Raw genomic sequence first — 24192 nt, 5'->3', positions numbered from 1 at the left:
GAGTGTTTATGGGCGAGAGTAATCAAAGCTATATACTTTCCAGATTGCAAGTTTTCGAGAGCGAAAAAGGGTCATCGTGCCTCCTCTTGGGGGCGGTCTAGTATGATTGAAGCTAGAGACTGTGGTTCAGACTGGTGTTCATCAATCAATATTTAGGAGGACAACTGGATCCCCCTTCCTAATCCTTGGCCTCTGCAATTAAGGGTCCTATTCCTCCTAATGAACCACTACTGATTGAGAGTATAATTGACAAGGAGAACAGAGTTGGAAGCTTGAGGAGATTGAGCATTTGCTCCAGCCTACTGATGTGAATTGTAAAAATACGATCCCTATTAATCCTGGGATTGGGGATGATAAGCAACAATGGCCTCACACAAAGGATTCAGTTAAATCAGGATCAGCCTATGCAGATTAATCACAGTGCTAGCAGTTCTCATGTCATCAATTCAAAGTGCTGGAAACTTTTATGAAAATTGAATACTTTGCCTCAAATCAAATTCTTTCTCTGAAAGCATTGCATGGGGAGGTCCCAACATTTCTCAATCTTTTAAAGAGAACTTACCTGCAATCCTTCTTGCCCAATATGTGGAGACTCTATAGAATCAATCAAACATACTCTCCTATTGTGTTCTTGGGTTACTCCGGTGTGGTTCAGCTCACCTTTGGATCTGAAATAGAACAACAGTAGGCTCACCAGTTTTGATTCTTGGTTTCTAAATGTTTTATCCGGTCAAAATAGCACAGTAGACCGGTTATGGGCTATCTTAATCAGTTCCATCAACTGGTCAATTTGGAAAGCTCGTTGTAGCTTTGTGTATCAGCATTGTCCTCTCTCCCCAAGCAGAATCCTCACCCATGCTGTGTCTCTAGCTTTGGAATCCGATAGTGCCACCTCAAATCTTCTTGCTGGTCTAAAGAGCACAGAAACTACTCGATGAGCCAAACATGATTGGGGAGTCCACAAAAGTGAGCTCCAGTCTATTGGATTGTTTTAGTAGCAGTTGTCATATATCCCCCTCGTATATTCTCCCTAAACATTAAAGCTCTAGCATTGCTTATTTCCTTCTCCAATGACTCAGTTGATGAATCTCTTGACTGGGTATGCCGCCTCTGACTTCCTCTCTAAGGAGACTACCATACAGATCTTCATACTCATGAATAGGCAAGTTCAACAGCGTCTTATAACTTGATAGTCCAATGAAAAACCGGAACATACACAAAGGGAAAGATGAGGAATGGCCTTAGTTTTCTCTCTTCACTCAACTCAGCCTTCTGTACTCAACAACAGCATCATATGTTTGCATGTTAAACGGACTCTCTGCAAAACATCTGGAGGGCCATAATTTTAAGTTAGAAAACATGTACATGTAGACAGAAGAAATGAAAAAAAAGACTGCTTACTTTCTTCACCTCCATAGAGGGATGAAGTAAACCATTTTAGAGAAATGAAACATGGATTTTAACTAGATTCCTACCAAAGGTCTATTGCAACTTACACATTAATATTATATGACTAAGTGAAAGGTTCAGCAACATCTATGCAGATCACTCCAAGGTTCCAGGCTCATTGGTGTTGATGAAACTATGACTGTTTCCACACTTGAGGGCGTCCTACAAGACCTTAAAGAGCTTCGGCCTTATAAACCATTGACTTAATGGCACTCTTCAATCAAGTTTAAAAGATCCCCACAAATCCCTATATTTTTCATTAGATGTTACTTTGTATAAATCTTGGCTTCTTACTTATCTTTTAATCTTATATACAAAGTAAATAAACTGTAAAGGCAAACAGAAGATTATTAACCATATTTCCTACTTAAGCAATATGAACTTCAGCTGATGACTTCCAAATAAGTTAGACATTAGGCAACTCTCATTTAGCCCCAACTGAAACACGATGAGCTGATGACTTCCAAATGAATTATACATTCATACATTCACAGTAGGAAAAACACCAAACACAAACGCCATAAAAAATCATTCCAAGGTCATTAGTACTACCTTAGTTCATGCCAAAACATATCAGTTCGTTCAAGCAAGAAAGGGCGCAACGGCTCAAGGAAGTTATCCAGTACATCATGTTGCCCCGAAGAGACAGAATCCTTCTTGTCAAGGCTCGCAGTGTAGAGTGAGGTGACCACATGAACAACAACAGATGGATCTCTGTCACCAAGAATAACCTGCAGCTCTCTTCTAATCCAAGGCTCCACTCTTTGCAACACTCTCTCTTTCACCAAATCATTAACCGGCGCACTCTGAAAATTCACAAACATCATCATACAATTCAGCACATTGCCTTAAACAGACAGCGCCAACTCGCTATTGAGTAATGGCATATGCACATACCACTTGAACACGGTTTCTTGGAGCTGAAGCAACCGCTTGCAATCGTCTTCCATATATACTGCAAACCAAATAAGTCAATAAAATTAAATTCCAAATTGCCATAACCATCAACATAGAAAAGAAAAAAAAAAATTCATTTCAATCTTAAAAAAAATTGCAGAAATTTACCTTGCGCGCCATTGAAGCTTCCTCTCAGCAATGACATCAGCAGCCACAGATCCCGGCCGTCCAAACGAACGCCGCCACGGCAACGGCCGTGATCGCCGCCGCTCATTCATCACATTCCTAATCATTATGTATAAAAACAAAATTAATTTCAGGTCCAAATTGCAATTTCTACAAACCTGAAGGATCAAAATCAAAACGGTCAAGAAAATCTGCTGACCTTGGATGTGCATCGTGAAGGCTTCTAGTTCCGGTTGCAGAAGCGTTAGTATTGAGCGGAGGTAAAATCTCCCGGCGGAAACTTCGAGAAGAAAGGCTGATAGTATCGAACCAAGACTCGAAGATGGAATTACAGAGAGGGCATTTTCGTCTCAAAGTGCTCCACTTGCGAATGCATCGGAGGCAGTACGCGTGCTTACACGCCTCCAGCACCGCCGCGCTGCGAGGTTCGAGGCTTCCTAAGCATATTGGACAGTTTTGCCCTCGGATCGACGGCAATATTACTCTCCGTAACAGCTTCTCGCGGCGGCCGCTTCTTGTCCCCGGCGGTGAAGCGGTGGACGATTCCATAGAGTCGGGAGGAGATCTGTTTCTGGTGTTGGTATTTATAGGGCCGAGGAATCACCGAGAATGGTGACGTGGCGTAGAGAACCAATTTAATTTTAAAACGTTTTAGCCAATTTGAAATTCGCCGCAAACAGGGTTTTAGTTAAAGTGGGTTTTGATATGAAGCACTCAAGCAAGGACAAACTCTTCAAAAAAATAAAATAAAAAATGAAGCAAGGATTAAAATATCAGACTTCGAAGAATTATCAAGGGTTCAAAAATTAGAAATTTTGACAGAAATATCACGGACCATATCGACAATGTGGAAATATAAATATTAATTATGGTTTTCAAATTAGTAGTATGCTACTAAATATTATATAAGTTGCAAAAGTAAAAACACAAATGAAATGCTAGCACCGGTGGCTTTGTCCAATTTGTGGTATCTCTATCACCAGGGATCAAATCTCCGTGTTCCTTATTTGTGTTTTTGATTGAAATATATAAAAGTCGCACGAAAATATCTGGGGATGCTAGGATATATCGTCAACTCGGCGATAGCTTTGATTTTTAAGTCCTTGATATGAAGTGGGTAGAAGGTTGCTAGTGTTAATTAAGCCAACACGAAGACTAAGGCAAAAAGATTCTTTATCGCCCTATTTATTTTGAATTGAAATTTGTTTAGACTTTCTGGTTTGAAGTCGATGATATCTGTTCAGTCTTTGTGGTTTTATTTTAATCTGAATGGTCTTTAAGTTCACATTTTTCATCCAAATAGTCATTCTATCAATTTGTTCAGTTAAATTGCTGACGTAGCCATTAAAAATTAAAATAAAACCACAAGGACTGAACAAATGTCGACTTCAAACCACAAAGACTATATAATATTTTATCAATTTATTTTTGATGGGGTAAGTGAGCATTACTGGACTACTTCAAAAAGATGACAGAGAGGAATCAATTCACAGAGTTAAGGCAGGAGTTCAGCCTCTGGTTTATTTGCTGATGATAGTTTGCTTTTCGAAAGGGTGGAGCTGCAGGAGGTAATCCACATTAAACAATGTGTGCTTCTTTAAGAGAGTGTTGAAGGACAAAAGATCGATTTTCAGAATTCAACAATTGCTTTTGGGCTAGGGCTAGATGATAATGGGAAGCTAGAAATCACTCGCATATTGGAGGTACCAATAGTGGAGTGTCATGAACGATATTTAGGACTACCAAGTACCAATGTTCTAAAAAATGCTAGGCGCTAGTCGGGCGGACAGCCGGTGACTAACACTTAGGCGGGTTAATCGGTTTTCTAACTCTCTAGACGGAAACGGTGAAGCACCGCTTAGCGCCTAGGCGGGGATTAATTGGCTCTAGACGGAGATTTTTAGAACATTGCCAAGTATCAACCACAGCTGGAAGAAATAAAGGATATTTAAGAGAATTAATGAGAGACTTGATTCTCATATGCAAGGTTAGCATTCTAAATTGCTCTCTAAAGCTGGAGAGTTTGTATTAGTAAAGACAGTTGCGCAGACAATTCCTACTTACTCCATGTTTGTGTTTAAACTTCCTAAAGGGGTATGTCGCCAATTACAGTTCAAGATAGCAAAGTTCTAGTGGGGAGGTATTCATTGATTCAAATAGGAGGTCTTATGTCTTAATAATTAGGAAGGTGGACTGAGTTTCAGAGATTTGGTAAGTGTTTAATCAGACACTACTGATAAGACATTATGAATAATTGTATTAAACCTAGAACCATTAGTTAACAAAGTGCTTAATATGTTGGAAATGTGGGTTGAGCATTTGCATTTTTGGGAGCTAAGCCTTCTTTAGTTCAGCAGGGATTACTGTGAGGCAAAAACTTACTCTGCGTTGGTATTAGATGGCAGATTGGATCGAGAGAGTCTATTTGAATTTGAGTGGATAAATTGTTGCTGACATCCTGGTCTTTGAAGGTCAATACTTGTTTTATTGATCTTGATGTATCGGTTAACCAACTTATGAGACAAACTTCATTAAACAACATTTTTTACAGGTTGATGTTGAGAAACTACTAGTTGTATCATTGTCTGATGGGAGTAGTGGAGATGTGGATGTATTGCATTTCAATGAGAACAGTAGATACACTGTTATATCCGGTTGTTAGTTTGGAATGGAGTTAGAAAGATAGAAAGAGAGGATCGAGTAGTAGTTACAGTGGACTTGTATATGCTATATGCAATTGATCCATCCAGCTTGCTATAAAATACCCACAGAAAAAATGCCCATTGAACTACAATATATATGTAGCACACATCAAGAGTTTGCATCAACCTAGCTTCCTCATATCCTCGAGTTCCAGTGGCATCTATACCCCGGCTTAAATGCTCTTGAGTCCTCATGGAGAACTCTAGAATCCGAGGTTGAACCCTTTTATCCAGGCAACACAAAGATGAACATCATGTTTCGATCACATACACCTAAGACATTTGTTGCAATTTCCCCCTTCCGTGTTCGATATCTTGGCTTATCAACCTTAGAAACTCGCATTCTGATGTATGTTCCATCTAATGCACCTAAACTATTTTACAAAAGAAAAAAAAGATATAAACTCTACAACACTAAAAACAAGTTGAATTCAGCAAGTGAGACCAAAGGTCATAAACTTAAAATGACGCAGACACATACCTTAAAAGATTTCCATCTAGCATCACTCTCAACATCACATACATGTTCTAGGGTTTTTAGTAGCTGACCTTGTAATCAATACACTCCTTTTAAAACCAAATTAAAATACCTACTTATAGTCTCTCCCAAGCATTCGAATCGATCTTGTATTGTACGGTTCTTTACATGGTGAGCAAGAATGTGTAGGAAAATACACACTTGCTCCTCTACCGAGACTGAACCATCATTCGCCAACCCCCCATCATGACAGAGTAATTCACATAACAAATGAAATGTCATCCTATCCATCCGGAGTTCATTTATGCATGTTGTGTCATTTGAATTTATAAACTTATCTAGAAGACTAACCCGAGCATGAATTTATAAACTTATCTAGAAGACTAACCCGAGTGTCATGCCTAACAAATGTTCGAGCACTTAAAAACCTTTCTTCTTTCCCGAGATCTATGCAACACAAAACATAAATACAAAAACATCATTGTGCCCATCATTTGTTTCTGTACATGCAACTGCCTTACCAACTAAAACATCCAAATTTTTCTTCTATGATCATCTAATCATTAAAAACATGCCAAATTAACAAAAAAAAAAGGAAAGAAAATAAGTATGTGACATAATACTACTCAATAATATATATACATAATGAGAGAGAGAGAGAGAGAGAGAGAGAGAGAGAGAGAGAGAGAGAGAGAGAGAGAGAGAGAGAGAGAGAGAGAGAGAGAGAGAGAGAGAGAGAGAGAGAGAGAGAGAGAGCTACCGGAAGATACATTATCATTTGCAATATGAGCCCTTTCACCAAACCCTGTAGACAATGGAGAATTAAAATGTGAATGTATATATTTGGATCTTGTTTATGTGATTATTGCATTGGTGAAATCAAAGACAATGAACAAAACTTACGATTTCTGGCAGCATTGACGCTATGCTCTGTAGCAAGCAATTGTTGAACTCTACTTTGACCTCTGTTCGATGCGGATGCCATGGTTCTTGAACAATATTTCAGTATATATTACAATACTGATAATTACAAGTTCAAAACTCAACCAACTATATGAGGACAAAGTTCCTTAAAAACCAAATATCTATTATATGTAACAGTCAAGTACAAAACATACATAACATTCCATTTTTTTAAAACATCCCAAAGATTGCAGCTATCTATCTATCCCCAAGACTCGTGTGCCATTTTATTCTCGAACTCCAAAACCCACATAATCCTAGAGGTCAGGGATACAAAAGAGGTTTAGAGAGAATTTACTAGAAGACAAACTTTTACCATAACTTGACGTCATGAACATAAATCCTGTAACCAATTCAACATAACACAATCAATCAATCAAAAGTTCTTACTACCTATGAATTACCCTTAAATTAAATTCACAGTAGCACATAAAAAGAAAGAAAACCCATCAAATTAGAGAGAAAGATCAATCGCGTAGGATTAAGTTGAATTAGTTGAATCAGAGAATTTCATATCGAAAACCACAAAAGAGTTCTCTAGAGAAAAATTTACCTAAAACACAATTGAACGAGATGGCAACGACCAGAGATAGTTAGAGATAGTGGAACACGACCGCGGATGACCGGAAAACTTGAACAGAGCGCGTACGATGAGAGAGTGTCAGACGAAGTCTCAGAGGAATAGTGGTTTCGAGTTGTCGCGAATGAGCCGAATGAATGTTTCGTTATATTTAATAACGTGTTTTCAACTAGACTTCAAATCAATGTCTGATAGGAATTAAATTTTCTAGCCCAACCATATCTGGGCCTCCAAACATGTGATGAGGTCAGATTGGCAAATTTAAATCAAATCCAAGAGACTTATCCTATCAAACAAACACCTCCTATATATGCAGCACACATCAAGAGTCTGCATCAACTTAGCTTTCTCATATCCTTGAGTTCTAGTGGCCTCTACACCCCGGCTCAAATGCTCTCTAGTCCTCATTCCCCTCTCATCCTAAAAATTCCATATTAGTCCTTCGTGTTATGTAATGGCCAGTAAAAAGAATAAGAAATTAAACGCCATGCATGAATTCTTCCAAGAATTAGGAACCTAAAGATAAGAAAAAAGAAAATAAGAAAGAATATGCTAAACTCTATGATCTCATCTTCTCTTTGTTTATCCTCATTGTAATGATAATATACAACATTTTCAGATCTCAATTGTCGATCAACATGTTGATTTCAACCTCCTCATATTGGTTTTCAACTTTCAATCTAAGAAAGTATTTGAAAAGTAAAAGCTGTGTATATTGGACACATACTTGTTTAGCTCTACTATGTTGCCATTTTATTCTTGCTCCAAGAGTTGATAGGTTTCAACTCACTTCGAAAAGTTGTTTGCCCTCTACATGTTTACGCAAACACAACAATATAACTACTCACATTCAAATGCCGTGAATAGGAATTTGTTGCATGTGTTTACGTACTGAAAATGTTTTCAATTCTACTTGAACTCTCACTTCACATAATTGTTGTGCAGTCACCAATTTTTATTGAGTATATCAAAATAACCATACCTTTGATGATTTCTACTAGTTACTAGTAACTATACTGAAAGAGATTTCAATATAACTCATGTAACGATTCAAGTTGAGCCTCAGCAGCTAGCAAAAAGCATTGGAGCACAGGCAAACATATGAACATAACGAAAGACTTTATTGAGGAGATGCTAGCTGCTGATGATCAATTTGAAATGTTACATGAATTATATATGATGTAATCTATTTTGATATAATTACTATTAACTATTAGAATTCATCGAAACTTATTATTATTCTTGCGTTCTAGGTTGTTAGAGTCTTGGGTTGTTTGATTTTGGTGTTAAATTGAAGAAATTTGAAGGAACTATGGTTGGGCACTATTCTTATAACCCAAACTCAAAAATGTCATATTTAGCTTTGTTTTTTGTTGTTGATTTTGTTTTTTTATGTAGTTTTTAGGCTTAGACATAATGGGTAACCAGATTGTCGGAGCATATGAGTTTCATTTCAATATCTTTGCATTGTTTTTTCATGGTGCTTGCCCTTTTGTGTAGCCAATTTTGTGTTAGGGGTTGTTGATGTGAGTTTTTCTTGTTCTTTATTTCTTATTTAGTGTGATTGTTGGTAAACTTGTTAACTGTTAGTCACTTCACAACATTTGAGTGAAGTGAGAGTTCAAGGAGAGAACAAAATGATTTTTCAATACGTAATATCATTTAACAAACTACCTTTCACAGAATTTGCATGTGAGTAGTTAGATTGTTGGGCTCGTACTTATAAACATGTGGAGGTTAAACAAGTTCCCAAAATGAGTTGAAAGTTGATATGAACTTGAGCAAGAATAAAATGGCAACTTTAGAGATTTGTATTATTGGTATAGATAGCATTAGACCCTCTTCTTCGACTCCCATCCAGTTGAAAACCTTCAATCTTTCCCTTTTGGACCAACTGGCTCCTGCTACTTACATTCCAGTGCTGCTTTTCTACACCACAAGTGATCTTACTGCTGCAGCTGGAAGAACCTTGCAGCTAAAGAAATCGCTTTCGGAAACTCTGACTCGCTTTTACCCGTTTGCTGGAAGAATCAAAGACAATTTTTCCATTGACTGCAATGATGATGGGGCAGGCTTCACTGAAGCTCAAGTCAGCTGCTTTCTTTCAGACATTCTCAAAGCACCAGACCACGAGGTACTAAAACAGTTGCTACCTATCAATTGTGAATCCTTTATAGAAGGCAGGGGATGTGTGCTGCATGTTCAGGCCAACTACTTCAAGTGCGGTGGAATCGGCCTCGGCATATGTCTTTCTCACAAGATAGCTGATGCAGCCACATTGAGCACTTTCCTCAGAAGTTGGGCAAATACTGCTTCTGGGATTAGCGAGAAAGTGTGTCCTATTTTCAACGCCGCGTCGATGACCCCACCAAGAGACATCTCGATGACTCCACCAACTCTTGAGAATCTTAATAAGATCAGAGACGACAAATCTGTAACGAAGAGGTATGTATTCAATGGCTCAAAGATGACTGCTCTTAAGGCCAAAGCACCTTCTCTGAGTGTCAAACAAGCCACAAAGGTAGAGATTGTAGCAGCCCTCATTTGGAAATGTGCAATGAAGGCTTCCAGGACAAATTTTGGATCCTCATCCAGGTTATCGGCACTGTACCAAAATGTGAATATTCGAAACAGAACAGTCCCTCCCCTACCAAATGACTCTGTTGGGAACTTTGTTGGGTCCTTCATCGCCACGGCAGAGGATACTGAGGCAGAGTTACATGGCTTGGTTTCTGAATTAAGGAAAGGGATTGAAGAATTTTGCAAGAAAGCAAATAGACTACCACTCAGCGAGGACATTTCGGTGATTTGTGAGCCTCAGATGGAAGCTATGAGAATGCTAACCAGTGATGACATGGCCTTGTACGCGTGCACAAGTTGGTGTAGGTTTCCACTATACGAGGCTGCAGATTTTGGGTGGGGAAAACCAGTTTGGATGAGCTCATGTATTCCACCTGCCAAGAATATGGTATTTCTGATGGATACAAAAGGCGGTGATGGCATAGAGTCCTGGGTAAGATTGAGCCAAGAAGACATGAAACTATTCGAGTGTGATCAAGAGCTGCTAGCATATGCATCTTTGAATCCAAGCATCACATATTAAGATAAACTGTAACATTTTATATATCCAAGCTATATATACACAGACGGCAAGAACAATGCATAGGTGCTCACGTTGCTGCCCTAGAAATGATATTGATGGATGATTCAACTTAGACTTAGAAACGTGAAAATGAATTTTTCTTCACTGTCAAATGGAGAAATCAACTTGAGCAACTCTGAGCCAAGTTCAAACTTGGCCATGTCTTCCTCCTTGAAGCTAAAATATGATTGGCATAATTTGCCAAATATCAATAAAAAGAATTCCATTCTTTTTCTAGGAGCATTACGATCTGGAGCTCAAATGGTCCCTTATTAAGTCTATCGGTCTTATTCTTATTTGTACTAGCCCCTTGTGCACTTTGCGAAACAATTGGAACTGATTGGGACCTTGGTTATTTTATGCTGATCTTCATCGGGGTTCCGCTTCTGGTGGCAACATGCTTGAAAATGATAAAACATTCTAAAACAAAAGGTGAAACCGGAAAGACCAGGGGAAGCGTTGGCACTGTGGAAAGAATCCCTAACCCTAAGAAGGCAATGTGTAATAGGGCTCGCCCGTATTCCGTTCGCTGGTTCAGAGCCAAGCCCCTGAAGAAGCCAAAAGACCCTCTCACCTGATTTATCATGGGTTGCCTACACTTTCCAATAGATGTACCCTGACTCTTGACTTCCCACTTATCTTCTAATCTTATATACTAAGTCAACAAAACTGTATAGACAACATAAGATTATCAACTATATTTCGTACTTGAGCAATATGAACTTGAGCTAATGGAATAGCCTAACTGAAAGACGATGAACTGATGACTTTCAAATGAGCTAGACATTTGTACGTTCAAGGTAAGAGAAACACCAAACACAGATATCATATAAAAAACCATTCCCCCAAGGTCATTAGTATTACCTTAGTTCATGCCAAAAACATATCAGTTTGATCGAGGAGGAAAGGGCAATGGCTCAAGGAAGTTATTAACTTTACACAGACAGAGGCAACTGATTAGTGAGTAATGGCATGCCCATAAGACTCAAACATGGACTCTTGGAGCTGAAGCAACAGCCTGCAAGCATCAGCCATTTACATGGCTCACAAATAAAGTAATAAGATAAAATATCAAAGTGCCAAACCAGCAACAAAGAAACGAAAAAGAAAAAAAAACACTCAATTCATTCTGAAAAAAAGAAGATAATAATATCACGAAAAAAATTGCACAAGTTACCTTGCACGCCACTGAAATTTCCTCTCAGCAGTCACATCTGCCGCCACATAACGGGGCAGTCCAAATGAACACCGCCGCTCATTCATGACATACCTGATTACAAAGAATGAAAATAAATAAACAGGTTGATTTCAGCTGCAATTTCCACAAGACCAAAAGCAAAATGATTAAGAAAACTTCTGACCTTGGATGTTTGTCTTGAAGGCCAAAGCTTCTACTCCCAGAAGATTGGTGTTCTTGTGGTTTTCTTCGTGTCACAAAATTTACATAACAAACTTGTCTCACGTTCCTTTTATATTAAAATTGCCATAATGTGGTACATGTCATTAAATCATAGAAAACATACAAAAGCTATATCTTGAACTTTGCAATTTCTATCTATATCATTCTTAATCTGCATTCAGTTTTGCGGTACACTACACAGATTTACACTATTTGTCAGGAACTTTCTTACTACTCTCATGCCTTTTAAGTGGTAGGCTGCAACTCTGGCACTGTGTGTGTTTCACTTACGGGCTCCAACCCTGGAAATTGGCCTATATCATGTCCTTTAAGTCGTTCAAACTCGCTTCGTAAACCAACAGCAAACTCATCGGGACGGTCTCCACCACTTTGGAAATAGTCCGCCATCTGTAACCAGAAAAGCCTTACTAAGATTGGATGATATGAAGCTACACGTGCAATTCATAAGTGTAATTGATCATATTCTCAGGGCAAGAGGCATAGTTATAGAGACAAACAATGCGTTCATAGCATATATTCCAAACAAAATTCAGACACGTCTCTTTTGAATAAAAGTTGAAGTGCTACTTACATGATATGCAAGAGCGATTCCACTTAGGGCTGCTGATTCTAAATTAGAACCCAGTAACCAATCACCGCATATACCAGCCCTTCCGTGTGGATCAAAGATGCAGGGGATACCAGGCGTATTAGTTGGAAGAGCCGCACCCCTGCATACATTACAACATGGAAATTAAACTCAAGATATAGAGCATTCAAAATTACATTCATTTCCCACAACTATGGTTAATGAAATTCCAGTCGACTCAATGTTTTGGTTGAATCACCACAACCAGTTATACACCCTCGCTGGAACATGATAAAAACAAATTCACATTGAATGCTGCCAAGTGCAATTTCTCACCATAACTGGACTCGGGTATAAAATGGTGTCTGAAGTGATCGTTTTGGTAATCCAAGTGCCTCCTCAACGCCCATAAGCATGCCTGCCGTCACCTTCTCTTTTGTGGCAGTCGGTATATTCTCCTAATAAACATCAGTTGGCACACAACATTATTTCCACAACAATATAATTAAAGAAAGAGCTAAAAATATACAATTTTGATTAGACTTGTGCATGAATTTATGAAACACCTTAGTCTTCTAAATAGGTCATTGTTAATAAGTTAATGATGCTTTCAGACTTTAATGGGAATGAATAACTTGGAAAAATAAAATCTGAGTATCTGAACATCATTATCCTTTCTGCTTTCTTGTAATTCCTTTTAAGACTGCCCTTATAGAACAGCAACATCCCCCACATCAGAAAAGCAGACAGATCCACAGAAAAACCATATCATGTCAAATTATCTATTAAAGTGAAGATGATGACAAATCCTACCACCAATGATATTCATGAACATACAGAGCACATGATTTTCTTAATCAAAGAAGTTTAGTTGGTATCACCATAACTAATTTGCTTCTACATGTCTGCAAAGTAAGAGATATGGTAATTCTTTGGTCTAAACTGGGATTTCATTCCTCACAACTGACATTCATTTCATTCAAGTTATGATCCAAGACAATGAGTGATTTGAGACTGTTCTTAGCAAACACTGTTTGAAATATGCTTGTATTTGGGTTGAAACAAACCTGCGGAACCTTGTTTCGCTTTCCATAAGCTGCAGTACTGAGAAAGGTCCAACAGTGAGGGCCACCACTCTGGGAGCCTAGGAGTTTTTTGGTATTATTTGCCATCCAGGAGATGGAATCAACCCCTTTTACAAATGCTCCTTCGAAAGGAAATGAGTCGGTACCGGGAACTTGAAGTGGATCCTCAAATGCGGCAAGGAGGGCCCATACAGAACTCAATTCCAGCCTCTACCATAATTCAACAGAATTGAATTAGCAGACTATAGTTGAAGAAAGTTCAACCAGAAGTGATCCAAGTTGAGAGTGAACTGATCAGACAGATATAAGATATACCTTCATCTGTCCTGCAATTAGTGGTAGGCCTGATGAACCAAGCAAGCGGTTTGCACATTTACCTGTTGATAAACAAATAATAGAAATAAGGTAAATAGTCATGCACAAGCGCATAGACAAGGGACATTGTGAATATGAAATATAGACAAGTATATTAAGGAGTTCCACAAGATGTGGAGAGACAATAGTGACATAGTGTCAGAATTAAAAGAAATGACAAAGGCAATACAAATATTACCGTTATGTGCAATTACAATTGCATCAAACTGCCCACGAGGTTTTCCATTCTCACTCAAGTACCACATCCCATTAAATGGCTCAAGTTTACTGATCCAGGTAGGTCTCTCCACATTAATCAGAGAACTCTGCACCGAGTGACATTTTAATCAGCCATAAGAATGATTATTAAAAGGTTGGGATCCTGAAACATAAAGGTAAAGATCCTGAGGAGACAAACATTTCAGCTTCAGATGAATTTTGTTTAACTTAAAGATCTCACTAATTGATATAGATCATATCTTAACAAAGCAAACCATGCCACTCAACCCAACTTCATGTTTTAACACAGTTTGTTTTCAATTTGAACCATCTTCATATCATCTTATGCCTTAAATGATGAGTCAATTATGTAGCAAAGACCATCAGCGATGGGTTTAATTTACCTGAGACAGTAGTGAGTCAGCAATGGGGCGCATTCCATTAACACCGATATACCTCGGAGGAGAAGAAGGAAGTGGCACAAACTGACCACCCACTTCAAGCTCACCTATTGTACCCTGCCATTCTCGGACCAGACCTTGCTCCATCCAACCTTGAACCAACTCAACAAACTGAGGATCACTGGCTGTGAAGAACTGAGCTGCATGATCAAATATTAAAGGCTGAGGATCGACTATCCTCGTTCCCATTCTTCCTCCCAAACCATGAACCCCCTGACATATACCGCGATACTAAAATGTTAAACTTCTAACTTTGAGTATATAGTACTGAAATGTATTAGCAGTCAATTTGGGTTCTCAGAAATCAAGAGAATAACTACATAACATTAAGCATGAAATATAGTAAATGCAGTACACTTTCTGTACTGAAATGCATTACTTCAAATTGAATCACTGAATTGGGTACTAAGAAATCATTTAGGCAATGTCATTCTCAGAAAATTGAAAACGAGAGCACAAACAAGTAAAACATGAAGAACCCACATGGGAAAACAGTATAGAAACGACAAGAATCAGCAAAAGAATGAAACTTGAGAGGCCCAACCGTGTCGAAAACGGTGGAGCGGACGCCGCGTTTCTCCAAAAAGAGAGCACAGGCAAGGCCGGCCATGCCTCCGCCGATGATGGCGACAATTGGGTCATCAGGGACTAGAGTAGTGAAGGTGACTTGCTCCTGCTTAAGGGTCTTCAAGATGGACCTTCTTGAGGCTCCATAGGAGCGTTTGTGGCGGTTTCTGGAGGTGGGTTTTGGGGTCTGGTCACTATCAAAGGTGGGTCGTTTTCTAGGTAGTTGGGAAGAGAAGGTTATGGTTAAGGGCTTATGGGTTTTGTGGAGGGGTTTAAGGATGAGAGAAGAGTAGTGGAAGGAGCTGAGCATGGTTGCGGGGGTTTAAGGGGGTTTTGGAGGGAGAGAGAGTCTCAGTTGGTCTAGTGTGAAGGTCAGTGTTTATGTTATCTTGAACTGTTGAACCAAAACGACCTACCCCGATGTCGTTTAGTCCAAAATTCACTTTGGTTTTCAAGAGTGAAAATACATTTTATTGACAGTTTGAAACTAGTCTTATTATATAATCCATATTCACTCAGAAACCGTCTCATGTAGAGCAATGATCTTGATCATCGTTATTCAACGAGGTAGATACAAAGGTTTACTTGGTTGAAAAACTTTCCATTTAATTAACTTTTTTCTAAAATTAATTGAGTAAACATGCGACCACCGTTATATTGATAACAAAAAAAACACCGATTATACCACCATGTATAAATCTCCAAAGAGACGAAAAATAACACTAAAACGACCACTCATCAGTCGAGTCAACATAATCCAAGAGACACACAAGAAAATTATGAATGTTCCAAAATGGTCAAAAACGACGTCGTTTCCTTTTGTCTCAAAATCTCAATTTGAACACAATGGGTGAGAAACAGAAAAGTGTGTAACAAATATGATTTGAAACAAAACACGCACAGTAGCGGTTCAAACACCAAACCTTTCACTTCCCAAATTCACAGAGCTCTCCAACATGGACGTCCCCAAGGACCAAATCGCCTCTCTCATGGAGCACGGCCTCCACACCTCCGCCCAAATCCTCGTAACTCATCTTCTCCAAAACCCCAAATTCAATTTCTCTCACACTTTTCCTAATTCAGAGATTCTGGGTGTTTTTCAATACAGGGCTGCTTTCTCGTTTCTTCCCCAGCTGCCAATGCCGACGTCACTCCCCACCTCAAAGCCGAGAGCTTGGTGCTTCTCGGCGACTCCTTGTTTCGTGACAGAGAGTTTCGCAGAGCAATAGTAAGCATGGAGCTGAAAATCATCATTCTTTAGCTGAAAATCAATCACCCATTTTGCTCATTTTGTGTTTCTATTGGTTGGTGGCAGCATACATACAAGCAAGCATTGCAGTTTTGCAAGATTATCTCCAAAACGAATCCGGCATCGTCCCGAAGTAGTTCACTGGCCTCAAACCGGTCCTCTTCGCCTAATGTATTAAACGTTTCTGGGATTAATGACAATGAGGTAGAACCGGTTTCGTTGTTACCCGAATGTTTGATCAGAGTGGTATTTATGTTTTCTGACATTGGGTTACTTATTTGAGGTTCATGTCTTTCTATGTGACAGGTGAAGTTCAAGATTGCATCTTGTCATTCTGCGCTTAGTGAGTACGGTGCAGCCCTTGCTGAGGTAATTACATACATTACATTAGTTGTTTTTTGTGGCAGTTTTTAGACTTTTGTCTTGGTGGGATTAATGAACTTGTAAGTTTTGCAGATGGATAGTATTCCAAGCAAAATGAGGAACTTGCAGATGAATTTGTTGATGGGAAAACTCTACCGGTATTCTAGACAGAATCGTTCTGCTGTTTCTTGTTTCAAAGAATGTCTAAGGTTTGCCAATCATGTTGTTTGCATCATCATTAAGATTGTGCATTTCGATATAGATACTTTGATGTTCTCTTTTTACATATTTGGTTTTTTGATAGTTTGGGGTAAGCTGTACAGTGGTGTCTTTTTGACAGGTCTTGCCCTTATGTCTTCGAGGCTATCATAGCTTTAGCAGAATTAGGAGTTTCTGCTAAAGACATTATTTCCTTGATTCCACAGGTATTTTTGTCTATACATGACAGTAGTCACATTTGGCTGATCAAATACTTTTAGCATGTCGAAAGTCTTCTTACATTTTTGCTTGTGGGTATCCTAAAAAAATATTCATAGAGAAACTGTATTGCCTCCTTCTGTCATAGTGAATAGAATTGCAGGCTCTATTTGTGACATATGACTCATCAGGCCATGGGGCTCATAGAGCTCCTTTCATTGTTACTTGGATAAAAATTAGTTATGATATGTCCCAGCTCAGTTGTAGAGTCAGTTAGGAACTTGTCATCACTGTTTAATTGAAAAATGTGATTTGAATTTATTACAAGATGAAGATGTTGAATGTAATATGCTCTACATCGATTGATGAATTAGATTGATCTCTACGTATCTTGAATGGCTTAATTCTCAGGCATTATTCTTTGGTTTAGGTATAGAACTCCCCCTAGTCTATTAGTCTGTACTTCGTTGGAACCAAAAATCTTGGTGCATCCTTTCTGACGTAATTCAATTATGTTTGTTGAATGTCAATTTCAGACTCCAAATAGAAGTGGAAGAGCTTCATTTGAGCATTTGGACTCGAGTCGTTGGCTGCAAGTAAGTACCAGTTTAGGAAGCAGAGGCCAACAATTTTAAGTTATCATGTCGGACAGTCCGATCCCTTGTAGGAACTGCCCATAATAACGAAGTTGCAAAATGAATTTCTTTATCTTCCTAATTATTCTTAGCATTTTTAGATCGCTTCATGCCCATATGAACAATCCCATATTTCTAAGAAAAACTAATATGTTTGCTTGGATCAAGAAAATTCTGCAAGGATAAGTGTACTTTTTTTTAAAAAACATTATAGTCATAGTGTTTTTGTCATCATGATTTTTTGGTGGTCGGCTGGCCTATACCAATGGTCCGCCATGCATGGGAAAAGATACATGTGCATTCTGCAACTTGGCTTGCCATCACTTTATATTCCAGAACTGACCTGCTATATATATGTTGTAAACAATGGAAAGAAGGGGGAACCCTGTTACTCCTACAAATGGTTATGTTTGTTTTTTCCCGTTGCAGCGCTATGTTGAGGCCCAGTGTTCCATCGCTTCTAATGACTACAAAGGTAAAAGCAGGGAATTCTTCTACTTTAGGTTATAGTTTTGTACATGTTTGTAAGTATATGAGAACAAATGCATTTCATGTCAATACTGCATATGCTTATAGGTCGTAGCTATTTGCTGCTATAATTTGTGAGCCATATGCAGTCACATCTCTTGTTTGACAATTTGCATATTATTCTTTCAACCATCCTGTTAGTCTGTAAAACTTTTCTTTGTTCACTCCTAATTTCCTCAGGTAAAATTTAAACTGATTTTTCATAGATAAGGCTGAGATTATTATTGTTGATCACTTGGTCTATAACATTGGTCATATTTTATTCTAAAGTACATGTTGTATGGTGTACTAGAATAAGCAAGAAGCCTTTATACCAGTTTGCATTTGCTTTTATTTCATAATTTCTGAATCATAGATGTAGTGGCCTGTTGTTATGCGTGTTTATGGTGTGGCAATTCCACTTGCATTATGTGGTTGAGTAATGATTAATAATTTGACCTGTACAATCTCTTAAAATCTGTATCCTTATTTTGGTGTTGCAGGTGGTCTGGAACTCTTTACAGACCTTTTGCAACGTTTCCCTAATAACTTACACTTGTTACTTGAAATTGCAAAGGTTAGCTATTTGAGCTTTTTGCTAATGCTAAGAGGTATTGAGATGTCTACATGTTTTGCTTCATAAGCAGCAATTATAAGATATTATTATGTACTGATTGATCAACTATGTTTATCTTGATCCCTTCCTTATGGTGGTGTGAGTAGGCTTCTCATACTGTTCTCTCATTTATATTTAAATGAGCTCCTAGGCCATACAACTCTTTGGATCTCTAAGTTGTGAGACTTAGATAAATCTTGCAGTTACTCTCTATATTGAATATAAGCTGACAAAATTTAAATAAATACGAACTGACAAAATTTTAGTGGAACCGTTACCAATGCTCACACAGTGCTCCTAAAAATAGGAAGTTAAGTACAGTTTTATGTTTTCTATAACAGTTACCTAACAAACTTTAGAAAAAGGGCATACTGCAAGATTTTGGCACATTCCAGGAGCACAAGTTACAAAATTACATAATATATACCTAAATTTAATTTCATATAGAGGATTGATACTCTCACTTGGGGCTATAGCAAAGACAATACTAATTTACCTGGGATGATAGCAGATGTGGGTTTCTGTTCTCATTACTTGGGCTGTGATTTCTAATAGTCTTAATTGTTATAATATACTAGCAAGCAAAAAAGTATAAACTTTGACTCACTCTTTTCTACATGTGAATGTGAAGGTTGAAGCTATTGTTGGGAAAAATGATGAGGCTATAATGAATTTTGAAAAGGTAATTAAATATTCTTATGGTAATGGTACGATTAAAGTCCATACATGTGTACACACACTAACTCACCCAGACATGTGCATCCATCCCTACATGAATTCATGCAAATCACATTCTCTCTGGCTTGTGTCATTTACAGGCTCGATTAATTGATCCATATGTTGTGACATATATGGATGAGTATGCAATGCTTCTAAAGATAAAGTCTGACTTTTCAAAGCTAAACAAATTAGTGCATGATTTGTTGATCACTGATTCTACAAGGCCAGAAGTTTTTGTGGCCTTATCTGTGCTTTGGGAAAGAAAAGATGAGAGAGGAGCTTTATCTTATACTGAGAAGGTCAGTTTGTCAAATATAGTAAGCTATCTGGACTTGTTTCTTTCGTCAAAATATCTCATAAGCTCCCAAGTCATTTGTTATCAGGGCATACGAATCGACGAGAGGCATATACCAGGCTATATAATGAAGGTATTGAGGCAATCTTAAAGTACTGAGTATCTTTCTTCTTTCCCTGTTCTCAAATAAATGTTCTTTCAACATTTTTAGGGTAACCTGCTGTTATCAATGAAGCGAGCAGAAGCTGCTGTAATTGCCTTCAGGGCAGCTCAAGAGTTGAGACCTGATATTCGTTCATATCAAGGTGGGATTTGTATCACTCGCATGACATGCATCTTAGAAATCATTGCCTTGTACACATTTGATGCAATAATTATTAAATATGTAACGGCAGAGGCTAATTGTCTGAAACTCACTCCATTATGATTTCAGGTTTGGTTCAGTCTTATCTCGCTCTCTCTAAAATCAAGGAGGCTTTATATGCTTCAAGGGAGGCTATGAAGGCTATGCCCCAATCTGCAAAGGCTCTAAAATTAGTAGGGGATGTACATGCGAGTAACTCTGGTGGCAGGGAGAAGGTAAACCTTAAGCATATCATTTCAGCATGAGTTAAGAAATTGAGTGCGCCTCTTATGAATTCAACTTAATCTTGAAACAGGCAAAAAAGTTCTATGAGTCAGCCCTTAGGCTGGAACCTGGTTATCTCGGAGCTGCATTAGCTCTGGCTGAGCTCCATGTTATTGAAGGCCGTAACGCGGATGCTGTGTGTCTGCTAGAGCGATATCTCAAGGATTGGGCTGATGACTCTCTACATGTCAAGCTCGCTCAAGTATTTTCTGCAACAAATATGCTGCAAGATGCACTATCACATTTTCAAGCTGCATTGAGGTAAAAAAAAATCTATCAAATATCTAGAATCTCTTTCTTAGAACTGAAAATCTGCATTTTTCACTCAGACCTGGCTAGATGTGTTTGTATATGCATGGAAATTTAGTGCCCCTAGAAATTGCATTTTTGGGTTAGTGGTTCTGAAGTGTAAGTGAATCCATTATAATAGTTAACATCCAACTATTGAAAGTATGGAATCATAAGTTGTTTTCCTGTAAACTACACTTGTTTATTTGTCTTTATATTGCTGCTGTATTTCAAGGTGCTCATACGAACCATGACAGATAAGGGTCATGTGTTTGTATATGCATAGAAATTTATTGCCCCTAGAAATTGCATTTTAGGGTTAGAGGTTCTGAAGTGTAATTGAATCCATTGAAGGTATGGAATCGTAAGTTGTTTTCCTGAGATACCACACTTGTTTATTTGTCTCTATATTGCTGGTGGTCATACGAACCATGACAGATAAGGGTCCAGCGTGGCATAATTTTGTATTTCTTTATTTATTTTTATCCCCTCTCCACCCCCCATCCCAGATGCCAATGAGATTTGAGCCCATAACCTCCATGGTGTTAGTTGGGGTAGCTAATCAACAGGCTAGAGCTCATCAACAGTCCAGTGTTGCATAAATGACAACAAGGTCATCGAATATCCTTAGGAGGTTCTTATGCACCCTGAATGTGTTTGAAATATGCTTGGCTTCACCATGAAATGACCAAAAAATGCTCACAATTTGATGATTGCAGGATCAATGTACAGAATGAAGCTGCAAAGAAAGGTTTAGAGCGCTTAGAGAAACAAATGAAGGTTTGTTTTCCTGTTTACACTTTGCTGATTGATAGTTGATAGTGATTCCTGTTTAACATCATTTTAAATACATTATTGTAATCCACATATCCAGATGTAGCAATATCTTTTTCATAAAGTAAAAGCCACATCCAAAAACTAGTGATAATGGCTATGGAATTAGTTACTGAAACAAGGTAATTCAGCAAGATCTGTTTCATAAAGTTGTGCTTTCTCTAGGGGGTTGATCCTGATGCACCTGAAGAGGATGAAGATAACGATGTTGATGATGCTGATGGAGACCAAGATGAGACTGAGCTTTTATAGATTAAGCTAAAACAAGTAACTGTACAGCTTTTGTGAAGAGACTGTTGTTGCAAAGAATGCCATGATTACAGGGGGGTTGCCATTCTGTAACCAAATTGACACCCCTAGAAATGAAGCTCTTGGCCAGCTATTGGCCGTGTTCAGAGGAGTAACCAGAATTGTTTGTATAAATGTCAAATGAAGACGCAAGAAGATAGCTTCCCAAGATAGAGAGGAAGCGGGAGACTGACAGTGGTTGCAGATTACCAAATCTTCATGGCCGAGACAATTTGCCATGCAATCCTCCCTATTGATTCCATTCCTGTCAATTCTTTAGAACATTATGCTTTTCAGTTTTCATGTTGTGATTTCTTCGTGATCTCAATTTTAACAATGTTGAGCCCTTTACAAGTATTACTTGTGTGTTGCATCATCTTCTCAGATATTCCCATCATGCTGTTACATCTCTGGATTGCTGTTGTAATTGACTTCTGTGTTTTGTTCTAAATAGTGGGTTGAGTTCAACCTTCAAGCAATTGTTATTAGAATTTCACTCATTTAAAGTTCAACATGGTAAAGAATATCTTATGATTTCTTGCTCCTTTCGTTATAAACTGGATGCTCTGATTCTTAATTGGTCATAGCAGAAATTTCGTTTGGTTAGTTCTTGATGCAAATTCAAGAGGACGTACTAGTTCTCAGCTTCTCATGCAGTGCCTGTGATTTAGCTCATGAGGTTCATTGTTTGGATTTGATGTCTATCTATCCTCGATCATAACTATTTACACTATCATCTAGCCTCATCACTTGTATGAGAAAACGAGGCCATGTATACTAAGTGATTTATTCTTCATTGTTGTTTCAAATGACAATGATCAACTGTGAAAAAAGTTGAGACTTTTGGCCATTTAAACGGGTTGTGATAAAATTTCGTGAGCAAATAATTTTCATTGTAACAGTTAAAATTCAAGTAATTATACATTCAAATGATGTCTTATGAAATATTGGAATAAATTAAAAATGTGAAAATAGTCTAGTATGATGATTTCTTAACGTTCAATCAATGATACACCTACAATATAGCGACATGGTAGTTGGTACTTATTGGCTATTACTCGAAATTGACAGTATGTGATTAAACTTGGACCAGTGTAGTCGATAAAGTCCAGATCAACCTTTGTTCATCTCTGTGCTCCTCTATCCCAATTTATGCCATGTAAATACTCCCTATTGTTTTAGGAAAAACTGTTATTTCATCAGAATGAGTGAGCTCCTTTTATAGGAGATTACAGATAACAGATTACATGAATCTCTCCTTATTTTGTGGTACATGCCACCACAAACCATAACAATACTGACTAAGTCAACAACTGACTAGATAAACATCTGACTGAGTAAATATCTACTTTACAGGAACAATAATATTCTAATTATCCTATAACACTCCCCCTTGTTCCGTATAAAGTAGATGTTGCTTTCTTGATGCTTCTGTAATACCTCCTTAGAATCCTTGTCAAGTTAAAACCATGGCAAGAGAGAAAAAAATGACCTCGAACATGTAAAAGAGCGCAGATCGTCGTAGACGATAATATGACACTTATCTAGGTTGCCTCGTTAAAAAACCTTACCAAGTAATAAAAACCCTTTGGGATAAAAACAACCTTGGTCAAGGGAAAAAAAAAGTACAACGTGTCCTTCACATTTAGAAACTTTCATGTGTATGTCAAACTCCCCCTGAAGTCTACATCTCCCTCTGATTCCAGCAATCAGGTTAGCTTAGATAAGCTGAGCAATCCTATACTTTTCACATGCTTCTCAAATGTGGATTTGGCTAGTGACTTAGTAAATAAGTCTGCCACATTGTTCTCAGATCGAACTTGATTCACTTGGATCTTGAGAAACTGTTGTTGTTGCTGATTATAGAAAAATTTGGGCGAAATATGCTTGGTGTTGTCGCCTTTGATGTAACCTAGCTTCATCTGCTCAATGCATGCAGCATTATCCTCATAAATGCATGTAGGTTCATCTGTGGTTGATTCTAGACCACTTGATCTTCGAATATGTGCAATTATGGCTCTCAACCATATGCATTCCTTAATAGCTTCATGTAGAGCAATAATCTCAGCATGATTCGAAGATGTAGCAACGAGAGTTTGTTTTGTAGACCTCCAAGATATCGCGGTGTTTCCCATGGTAAAGACATAACCGGTCTGGGAACGACCTTTGTGCGGGTCAGAAAGATACCCAGCATCAGCAAAACCAACCAACACATCACATGGATTGTTGGTGTAAGGGGTGAAGGAACAAGTGGCGGCACCCTCACTGGTGGAGTCCTTGC

At 38.2% G+C, this 24192-nt stretch overlaps 4 protein-coding genes across 4 annotated transcripts; 2 read left to right on the top strand and 2 right to left on the bottom strand.

Moving 5' to 3' along the window:
- Positions 1 to 439: 439 nt before the first annotated feature.
- LOC101311958 (E3 ubiquitin-protein ligase Topors-like) lies at positions 440 to 3081 on the bottom strand. Its single transcript, XM_004298064.1, has 5 exons — positions 2732 to 3081; positions 2515 to 2631; positions 2347 to 2404; positions 2002 to 2255; positions 440 to 1329 (listed from the first exon to the last, which is right to left on the bottom strand). The coding sequence occupies exons 1-5, from the start codon at positions 3079 to 3081 to the stop codon at positions 1260 to 1262; spliced, it is 849 nt and encodes a 282-aa protein (XP_004298112.1). The 3' UTR covers positions 440 to 1259.
- A 5966-nt stretch (positions 3082 to 9047) lies between these two features.
- LOC101311665 (salutaridinol 7-O-acetyltransferase-like) lies at positions 9048 to 10358 on the top strand. Its single transcript, XM_004298063.1, has one exon. It carries the CDS (start codon positions 9048 to 9050, stop codon positions 10356 to 10358), a length of 1311 nt encoding a protein of 436 aa, XP_004298111.1.
- Positions 10359 to 11354: 996 nt separating this feature from the next.
- LOC101311370 lies at positions 11355 to 15381 on the bottom strand. Its single transcript, XM_004298062.1, has 10 exons — positions 15049 to 15381; positions 14448 to 14717; positions 14024 to 14150; positions 13786 to 13847; positions 13453 to 13680; positions 12722 to 12843; positions 12389 to 12527; positions 12062 to 12204; positions 11575 to 11667; positions 11355 to 11415 (listed from the first exon to the last, which is right to left on the bottom strand). The coding sequence occupies exons 1-10, from the start codon at positions 15379 to 15381 to the stop codon at positions 11355 to 11357; spliced, it is 1578 nt and encodes a 525-aa protein (XP_004298110.1).
- Positions 15382 to 16027: 646 nt separating this feature from the next.
- LOC101300044 (anaphase-promoting complex subunit 7-like) lies at positions 16028 to 22218 on the top strand. The gene is made up of 17 exons (XM_004296763.1): positions 16028 to 16096; positions 16180 to 16299; positions 16387 to 16524; positions 16627 to 16689; positions 16777 to 16892; positions 17024 to 17108; positions 17637 to 17696; positions 18165 to 18210; positions 18746 to 18819; positions 19490 to 19540; positions 19677 to 19877; positions 19962 to 20006; positions 20085 to 20178; positions 20307 to 20452; positions 20533 to 20762; positions 21509 to 21569; positions 21789 to 22218. Exons 1-17 carry the CDS (start codon positions 16028 to 16030, stop codon positions 21873 to 21875), a joined length of 1686 nt encoding a protein of 561 aa, XP_004296811.1. The 3' UTR covers positions 21876 to 22218.
- The last annotated feature ends 1974 nt before the right edge of the window (positions 22219 to 24192 follow it).

Source organism: Fragaria vesca, linkage group LG4 (assembly GCF_000184155.1).
Source record: "Fragaria vesca subsp. vesca linkage group LG4, FraVesHawaii_1.0, whole genome shotgun sequence".
Taxonomy (NCBI): domain Eukaryota; kingdom Viridiplantae; phylum Streptophyta; class Magnoliopsida; order Rosales; family Rosaceae; genus Fragaria; species Fragaria vesca.
This window is presented reverse-complemented; position numbering and strand designations above follow the sequence as displayed.

Bases quoted from the DNA above. Each gene is read 5' to 3' on its own strand.
- LOC101311958 (XM_004298064.1), bottom strand. From the start codon at position 3,081: ATGGAATCGTCCACCGCTTCACCGCCGGGGACAAGAAGCGGCCGCCGC. The intron at 2,632-2,731 runs GTCAGCAGATTT...CATAATGATTAG, and splicing joins CTTCACGATGCACATCCAAG to GAATGTGATGAATGAGCGGC. The intron at 1,330-2,001 runs GTAGTACTAATG...ATGGCCCTCCAG, and splicing joins ATGTTTTGGCATGAACTAAG to ATGTTTTGCAGAGAGTCCGT.
- LOC101311665 (XM_004298063.1), top strand. From the start codon at position 9,048: ATGGCAACTTTAGAGATTTGTATTATTGGTATAGATAGCATTAGACCC.
- LOC101311370 (XM_004298062.1), bottom strand. From the start codon at position 15,381: ATGCTCAGCTCCTTCCACTACTCTTCTCTCATCCTTAAACCCCTCCAC. The intron at 12,844-13,452 runs GTTTGTTTCAAC...GATGTTTATTAG, and splicing joins AGCGAAACAAGGTTCCGCAG to GAGAATATACCGACTGCCAC. The intron at 12,205-12,388 runs GTAAGTAGCACT...TTCTGGTTACAG, and splicing joins GAATCGCTCTTGCATATCAT to ATGGCGGACTATTTCCAAAG.
- LOC101300044 (XM_004296763.1), top strand. From the start codon at position 16,028: ATGGACGTCCCCAAGGACCAAATCGCCTCTCTCATGGAGCACGGCCTC. The intron at 16,893-17,023 runs GTTTGCCAATCA...TCTTTTTGACAG, and splicing joins TGTTTCAAAGAATGTCTAAG to GTCTTGCCCTTATGTCTTCG. The intron at 20,763-21,508 runs GTAAAAAAAAAT...TGATGATTGCAG, and splicing joins CATTTTCAAGCTGCATTGAG to GATCAATGTACAGAATGAAG.